Genomic DNA, 9,303 nt, shown 5'->3' on the forward strand with positions numbered 1-9,303 from the left:
AAAAAATCCAGTTCACATTTGTATTTTGGAATTGTATCTTGATAAATAAAATATTTCTTACATTTATTACTGTTGTGTCATTATTTTGACACAAATATGGTGGTCTAGAATAGGACATGTGTGGACGTCAAATTGACATCAAGTTTTTGACATCAATTTGATTTACGTTTTTGACCTGTTTTTTGACGTCAATATTTGATGTCAATTTGACGTCAATATTTGATGTCAATTTGACGTCTTTTTGACATCAATTGCCCATTGGGTATTATTACTTAAACAAGGATTTCATTGTTGACTTTTTTTGATGAATCATTTTGTTATATAAAGGTCACATTAAAACTATCCTGCATGTTTTTTTTTATATAATTTATGTTAAAGGTGCATTTCAGTATTTTTCTCACATTAAAATATTTTACACATAAACAAATGAATAATGTGTTGAAAAATGTGCGCTTTTACAGATTTCACATGATATTAATATAGACTCTATTTACTGGCCTAACATAATTGTTTATTAGTTAACTGCAGCATCTTGTGATGTTTAAATAGAGTGGTTTACTTTGCTTAGTTAAAACTGCAACATTCCATGTAACAAAGAAAATGATCTCAGTGAAAACAAAGGTAGCCTACACGTGGAAGGAGAGGAAGTTAGGAAAAATATTGGTACATAACAACATGAATAGTAATGCAAATGTAGTAGCAATGGTTGACTTTTGGACTACATGAATGTTTGTACGTACCAATTATCGACCACAGTCAGTGATGAGAAGTTCTATTCATTTATGCGAATCGGTTCTTTCGAACAGTTCGTTTCAGTGAAGTGAACTCGGTTCTTTTACGTCGTCAGGTTGCTTCATATCATTATCATGGCATAATTATTACATCGCCTACATGTTAATCTTTAATATAGGGGTTTTAACACATTGTATAACTGTTATGCATACATTACAACCATCTAAAAATACTACTATCTAATGTTGTTATGACAAGAAAAATTAACGCTGTTTTAAAGATTTAAGATTTATATATTTCGTCAATTTGTAATCCGTTGATAGAGTTAACACTTGGAACAGGACATTGTGAAGCGGTTCAACCAAATCATTCAAAAGATCCGACTCGATGGAACGATTACTGTAGCTGAAGAACGTGGTCTTGCTCCGTCTCAAACACACACACTCACAGTCATACATTTGCTGTATAACGTTGTATAAATCAGCATAGACTCTTCCGTAGTGAAAGGGTTGTCAAATTCAACAAGTTGCCCGTGTGTGGTTATCATGAGCATAAACTCCTTTTCGCCGCTGTCACATGCAACAAGTAACGTCACGCTTTGATAAATAGCTGCGTCATTGTTTCATGACAGCGGCCGTTTGCCAAGCAACTGAACACAAGCAAATAAAACAGAAAGCAACGGCTCTCTTTTCGCTAATTCACTTCTCGACATTTGCATGCGTACGACTTGTTTTTCTTCAGACAGAGGTGACGCAAATACTGTGCGCCGTCCTGGGTCAGTCCAGGAGTAGACGAGAATATTTGGTCAGGTAAAAAAAAGTTTTACGCTTGGACACATAGAGCAACAATACACACATTTATCGCTTTACTGTCACTATAAATATATACGCGGACTAATAATTGCCATCATCATCGTATGAACGTCTTGTGTGTTGTATTATCGACGTCAGACGTTGCAGACTGCGCATCAAGCTAATCTACTGTAGCTGTTGGGCTAGACACTTTAGCAAGAGCATTATATTTGACAGATACGATTCATAATCGCGACCTGCAGACTGACAGTTATTGTAGAACAACATTCTCTGTGAAAATAGGTAACGTTAGCCGTAATGTCGCGCAAAAGACACCTGAAATATTTTTGGTTTAGCTAGCATATGAAATGACTACTGTAAAGTTATATTTGCAGATCAAGTTATAAACGCCTGCACTACGCGTTATTCTGTACATTCACAGATTAAATAGCAGCTGGGCAAAGCTACTGCATAAATGTAAAATGTCATATGCAGAAGATCTAATGTTATTGATAGCCTACTTCCTGTTTAACCCCTGACGTTTATTTCCTGCTATTTAATGTAGCTATTAACTATAACTTAGCTATATACACACAGCTTTTTATATTTATTGTGTTTGACAAGCAAATTATGTGCCTTTTCTAGTGTTTTCCAAACGTTGAAAACATCTGAACACATTTTCTACATCATTTATTTTCTACATTATACGTGACGTGACATGTGGCCAAGTATGGTGACCCATACTCGGAATTAGTGCTCTGCATTTAACCCATCCAAAGTGCGCACACACACACAGCAGTGAACATACACACACCGTGAACACACACCCGGAGCAGTGGGCAGCCATTTATGCTGCGGCGCCCGGGGAGCAGTTGGGGGTTCGGTGCCTTGCTCAAGGACACCTCAGTCGTGGTATTGAAGGTGGAAGAAAGCGCTGTACATTCACTCCCCCCACCTACAATCCCTGCCAGTACGAGACTCGAACCCACAACCTTTGGGTTATGAGTCCGACTCTCTAACCATTAGGCCACGACTTCCCCCATGAAGTTGTGAACAGTTGATCACATCTGTGCTTTTTGTGATGTCTTGTAATGCAGGTATTTGTCATCCACATGGGAATGGGGGACATGAAGACACCAGATTTTGATGACCTGCTGGCAGCGTTTGACATTCCAGACATCGATGCCAAAGAAGCAATTCAGTCGGACACTGATGGTAATCATAATGAGCGCAGTGATGTTGTTGGAAAGGAGAGAAGTGGAAGTCCATGCCTAAGACCTCCAGAAAGCCCTGAGCCTGTTGCTTTAGCTCCACATAATGACCCCTCCATGGTCAGTGTGATTGTAAAAAACAGTGTACATTCTGATGACAAAACTGAAGGGAATGTAACTGAAGGTGTCATTTCTGGTGCTGATTCCTCACATGAGTCTCCCCAGAAAGGTCCCAGCGAATATGGCCTGGTGCCACCAGTTCCGTTCATCTATAATGGACTCAAAACTGTCTCTGATGGGGCTACAGAACCCTCTCCACCACCAGCTCTAACCCGTATGCAGCCCAATGGGCAACTTTGGTCTCTCTCTGCTCCTAGTGTTTCTAGTGATGACAACCAGGATGGCACTTCTTCTAAACACCCTTCTAGTGCTTTTTCCCCACCTCAGTCTTTACCCCTGACTGATCCTCCCGTCTTATCTTCACATTTAATTAATTCAGACTTTCCTCCAAGAGTTGATTGTGAGGAAGCACCACCATTAAATGGCACTTTGAGGGCAGGAGTCCGTCGGCGCTTATCTGAAGATGAAGAATCTGAACCAGACCTCGGTAGCCCTGCGCTTGTCATACAAGAAAGCCCGGATTCCCAGCGGTGCTCCGCTCCCAAGGTACCACGCATGCAGCGGTCTCCTTCAAGTGTGTTTCAACCACCCTCTCCCACATCCCCTTCCTTACCAGTTAGTAACACTCAAATCGAAGAGCCATCTGTCCAGAATCCAACACTTCTACAAAGCGGGGTTAACCCAACATCTTTGACCTCCACAAACGATCTGCCAGTTGAAGAAAAAGATGTGGAGCACATAATCGAGGAGAGAGATTCTCCTGAAAGCCCTGAGCCAGAAATCCCTCAACCTCAGCCATCAAATCAACAAGAAGCCAATGAGCCAGAACAGAAGGTCAGAAAAGAAGAAGCCCCTCAAGATCAAGTTAATGACATGAGCATAAGTGTGCAGGAGAATAGTGGTCTTCAACTAAAAACAGAGGATGGTGGAGGTGAGAAGACACAAGGGAAATCCACCAAGACTAGTTTGGTAGATTCCCCCTCTGAAGATGTCACAGGCTCCAGCAAAACCTCCTCCAAGCCTCTCAAAGTCAGAATCAAGACTGTCAAAATGACGGCTGGAAACATCACACGTACTGTATCTAAAGTGGCTCCCAAAGGAGGGACCTCCAAGGGTCCTGGTGGCTCTAAAGTTCAAGCAGGGGCCCGTAGGATTCAGAGGTCTGGTGATGCTCCTCAAGGGCAAGCTCAGGGTTCAAAGGAGACGATGTTGCCAGTGTCCACCCTTCAGGATGCCAGCACAGCTATGTTATTTGCAGCCAGCAAGGCACAGAATCAGATGGCCACCAGTCTTTCCACTACTGCAGTCAAGATCACCAGAACATCAACCCTCCCCTCCGTCACCTCTTCACCCATGCCTGGGGTTCGCGGTTTGGGGCAGAAAACAATGAATGGGAATCCTGGGACTGCCAAAGCAGCCTCCATTGTGAACAGCCCGGGAGCTGTGATCTCACGCAGCCAGTCTAGCCTCGTTGAGGCCTTCAACAAAATCCTAAACAGTAAGAATCCACTGCCAAGTTATCAGCCAGACCTCTCCATCCCGCCTCCCCCAGAATGGGGTCTTCGAGTGCCCTCAACGGGATACCGTTGCCTTGAATGCGGGGATGCGTTCGCTCTGGAGCGCAGCCTGGCGAGGCACTACGATCGGCGCTCTATGAGGATCGAGGTGACCTGTAACCACTGCTCCAAACGCCTGGCTTTCTTTAATAAGTGCAGCCTGCTGCTCCACGCACGAGAGCACAAGGAGAAGGGGCTGGTTATGCAGTGCTCACACCTCGTCATGAGTCCTGTCAGTGTGGAGCAGATGATTGGCCAGCAGGATACCGTGCCTATAGGTTTGTGTCTCTATCAGTGTTAGTGTATTTATAGATGCAGTAGCAAAAAGAATACTTATAAGGCCTTTTCTCAAAAACTTTCAATATTTTTAGACATCATGAACTAACATGACTTGTGAGTAAGGGAGTAAATATTTTAGATTTACATTGTGCACATTTTGGATCAGGCGTTGTCAAAATATGGTCCACGCGGGGATGATAGGGGGTCTGTGAACAATTTGAGAGAAACCAAAAAGGTTTTACAAAATGTATTTTAAATGTTGAATTAGGATCAATTAGATTAATTCAACACACTTTTTTTCATTTCATTTTTTTAATTTTGCTTTCTAAAAACCTGTCAGAAATCCTGACATTTGCAATTGCAGTTGGGTCAAAGACGAAAAAAAGAGTTTTCAAGTATCAAAACAATAAGGATACAGCTTTGAATTGTTGTTGTTGTTTTTCAATACATTAGAAAGTGTCCTGTTAAATTAAATACATATTTTTTTTCCACATATAATAAATATCGTACATTTTTACCATGATTTACAGAAAACAGCCACTAAAATGTCATTCAGTGTAACAATCTTGTCAGCATATTTACCACAATAATCAGTTTATGACATATTAAAAGAATACTAATTGTAATTTTACATTTTTAAACTTTGCCACTATACCGTTTTGGCCATTTGTCAGCAAGAATTTTTTTACTCATTTAGGGTGTATATTCTAGGCGTTTTGAACCGCGCCCGAGCGCGTTTGACCCCCAAAGCCCGGTTCGTTTGACTAGTGTGAGCGCTCCGTGCTGCGCTCGGGCACGGTTCGTTTAGCCGGCCCTGGCCCGGTTGGAAGAGGTGGGCCAGGGCACGGTTCAGTTGGGCTCGGGCGCGGCACGCATGCAGTGTAGCATTAACTGCGCCGGAGTGCGGAACAGATCCTATTTTGTGTGCGCTACTGTCATCATTACGACCGCAAACATATTCTATTACTACTACTACACTACACTTTTCAATAAACTTAATTCAATCAAGTATATTTAGGTTTATAATGGCTCTGGTTCTTACCTTATTGATGAACAGGAAATGTAGTTTGCGAGTAAAGCTGCAAATTATTTAATTAACGTCAGATGCCCCCGTAATAATTCTCTGATACATACAACTGAAAATCAATGCACAACATAAATTATAAATTAATTATTAATTATTAGACAGAATATTAGCTAAAGTGGTTTTCTCCGTTATCTCGCACATGACGTAAGCGTTCTCCGGCCCGGAAAGTTTAGTGCAAGTGTGAGTGCAGGCCAGTGGGGGAGTGGGGAGGGGGGATAATTGCGCTCGGGCTCGGTTCAAGGCAACCGTGCCTAGTGTGAGTACACAATGCAATAAACTTTAGTATGCTCACTTATTCTTTTATATATTTTAATACGTACAGTTCAGAATAAGTATGTTGTTTAAATTTTTACATAAATATAAATGTTACACCGAATGACAATGGAACATTATTTCACCCACATTCTGACATTTTATTCTCCCCAAACTTATTTGAAACCTTAAAAGCAGACACTTTACTTGCATTTAATGGGCTTTTTATGTATATAAAATCACTTTTGTAAAACTTCTTTTGATGTGGACATTTAAATGTCTGTGACACAATTCTATTATTCTGTTGACAGCCCTAGATTTTAAGCGTAAGAAACAGAAAACAAATTTGCAGAAAGTTTTGTGGGGGGAAAAAGTACATATTTATATGTACTTTGTACTCACACAGTTCATACTCGTACAGTCTTTTTACACTACCATTCAAAAGGTTGGGTCAGTAAGATTTTTTTTTTTTTGTAAATTCATTCAGTGTGAATGCACTAAATTGATCAAAATTGACATGAAAGACATTTATAATGTTACAATAGATTTCATTTTCAAATAAATGCTGTTCTTTTGAACTTTTTATAAATTAATCCTGAAAAAAGTCTGCAGTTTCAATATTGATAATGATAGTCAGCATATTAAAATGATTTCTGAAGAATATTGTGACACTGAAGACTGGAGTAATGGTAAAAGGAATAAAGTGCTTTTTTTAACATATATTAAAATTGAAATCAGTTATTTTAAATTGTAATAATATTTCACAATAGTATAATATTTTTGATCAAATAAATGTAATCTTGGTGAGCATAAGAGACTGAAAAAATCATACCGACCCCAAACTTTTGAACATTAGTGTTTAATAGTCTGTATACCTACTTTTATATTTTAAGAAAGGAGTTCCTCGCAAAGATATCATCATATTTTGGGGTCCTTGTTATTAAAGGGGTCATATGATGCTGCTAAAAAGATCATTATTTTGTGTATTTGGTGTAATGAAATGTGTTTATGCGGTTTAAGGTTCAAAAAACACATTATTTTTCACATACTGTACATTATTGTTTCTCCTCTATGCCCCGCCTTTCTGAAACACATCGATTTTTAGGAAATCCTTGTCAGGATGAAATTTGATTCTTCATTTTAGTTTACTATTTTCTTTGTCTGAACAAATTACATTTATAAAACATTCCAGAAGTAAAAACAGACATGAAACTCATAGTTGTAGGTAACAGTAGCAGGTGTGCACACAGGGATCAGGGAGCAGTCACTGTCTCAATCCACAGGGGATCTGTGCACTGCAAAACAAAGGACTCAAGCATTGATGCAGAATAATTCAGCTGGGGCTTGTTCTTTCTGCATGCCTTTTCAAAGAGCAGTCTCTGTGCTCAGTGCATTGCAAAAGTACTCTTTAGGGAGGTTTACAGTGTTGTAGATAATTGACCACAATTATCTAGATTAGTACGTTTCATTAACCCATGTCCATTTCAGAATGATTTAGCTGATATGTAATATGTGCTTACAGTACAGTCTCTTTTACAGGTGTGCTTTCTCCAGCTGCTTCCGCTCAGTCTGCCATTAAAGAAAGTGGTGTCCATCTGTCACAATCTTCTGATAACAGGTAACAGCACACTGTCAGATCATGTTTATTTGGTTTTTATGTTTGAATGAATGAGAAATAAACAAAAATGAATCGAGACTGAGTAATTAAGATGCTGCCTGGTATGTTTGTATACTCAATGTTCTCAGCTGTACTGAGTGTTGGAGTCCATTCAAAGGGAAGGCAGAAATAGTAGCACACTTTCAAGAGGTGGAGCCTGGTGGCACTGAAACGGTGAGTGAGTGCATGTGTGGGTGTCAGGACAATAACAGTGAGCTTTTTTCTTTTTTTTTTTTGGTGGTTTATTTGGGCCAGTAGTTTTGCAGTAGTTTAGACTTGCATTTGCCTTGCTAACACTTTTTTTCAAAAATGTCCTACATGCATCAGAAAAATATATAAAAAAATTTCATTACAGTTTTTAATTATTATTTAATATTATTTAACAATAAAATACATAATATTTTTTTTTTATTATGAATTTAAAAAAAAATAAAAGTTGTTAATATTACCTAAAAATGAAAATTTGCAGAAAATATATTCATCCTCAGGCCATCCAAAACATAGATGAGTTTGTTTCTTCATTGAAATTTTGAATTTGCTACCAATAGATCCTCTTCAGTGAATGGGTGCCGTCAGAATGAGAGTCCAAACAGCTGATAAAAACATTACAATAATCTACACAACTCCAGTCTTTCGATTAATGTCTTGTGAAGTGAAAAGCTGTGTTTTTGCAATAAACAAACCAATCATTAAGATTTTTTAACTTCAAACCATTGCTTCCATTGAGTATTCTATCTATAATATTGCTTTCTCCAGTGAAAAAGTTGTCTCGTCTGAATCAGGAGAGAAATATGCACAGACCAAGCACCATTTACAAGTGAAATCAGTCCAAAACCATTTTAACAAATATGTTGGTGGATTTTGATGTTAGAGGACAATGGTTTAAAGTTAAAACGTCTTAATGATGGATTTGTTTATTACAAACGCGCAGATTTTCACTTCACAAGATGTTAATTGACAGACTGGAGTGAATTATTGCGTTGTTTTTATCAGCTGTTTGAGCTCTGATCCATCGGTAAGCAAGTGATGTAATGCTCAGTTTTTCAATGAAGAAAGACACTCACATACATCTTGGATGGCCTGAGGGTGAGGAAATTGCCAGCAAAATTTCACTTTTGTGTGAACTATTTCTTAAATATTAATTAATACTATTACATTTTGATTTCTCTCTAGTGTTGTATGCAGTGTTCTCCTCCGATGCCGCTGTGGAACTCATGTAGTGCTGCGGCTCACCGGCGGTTACATCAGCAGCTCCCTCCACTGGTTTGCCCTGAATGTGGTGTCACCTGTCAGTTTCAGGACCTCAACACTCATCTGAATCAAGCCTGCCTCCACTACTCACGGCGCCTTGGATATAGGTAACCACCTAGCCATACAGACTACTAATAAAACCCTTGTTTTATCTATTGTTTTTAAAGGGGTCCTATTATGCTTTTTCACTTTTTCAACTTTAGTTAGTCTGTAATGTTGCTGTTTGAGCATAAAAACAGATCTGTAAAGTTACAAAGTTCAAAGTCCACTTCAAAAGGAGATATTTTATTTAACTTTTCAAAAACTACAACGAATGACTCGTTTGTACTACAACGCATATTTTCCGTGATTTGTGATATCACAAATA

The 9,303-nt window shown here is 39.0% G+C and overlaps 1 protein-coding gene across 1 annotated transcript in view; it reads left to right on the forward strand.

Annotated features, from left to right (window-relative positions):
* Positions 1 to 1,338: 1,338 nt before the first annotated feature.
* The window catches only part of znf687a (zinc finger protein 687a), a 14,681-nt gene continuing 6,716 nt past the window's right edge, over positions 1,339 to 9,303 (forward strand). Inside the window, exons 1-5 of the mRNA XM_016524226.1 lie at positions 1,339 to 1,541; positions 2,621 to 4,688; positions 7,568 to 7,646; positions 7,775 to 7,859; positions 8,859 to 9,043. Of these exons, the coding sequence (XP_016379712.1) occupies positions 2,636 to 4,688; positions 7,568 to 7,646; positions 7,775 to 7,859; positions 8,859 to 9,043 (2,402 nt within the window). The 5' untranslated portion in view covers positions 1,339 to 1,541; positions 2,621 to 2,635. The remainder of the gene's footprint in view (positions 1,542 to 2,620; positions 4,689 to 7,567; positions 7,647 to 7,774; positions 7,860 to 8,858; positions 9,044 to 9,303) is intronic.

The sequence above is a fragment of the Sinocyclocheilus rhinocerous genome, unplaced genomic scaffold, assembly GCF_001515625.1.
Source record: "Sinocyclocheilus rhinocerous isolate Xijiao unplaced genomic scaffold, SAMN03320098_v1.1 scaffold1622, whole genome shotgun sequence".
NCBI lineage: Eukaryota > Metazoa > Chordata > Actinopteri > Cypriniformes > Cyprinidae > Sinocyclocheilus > Sinocyclocheilus rhinocerous.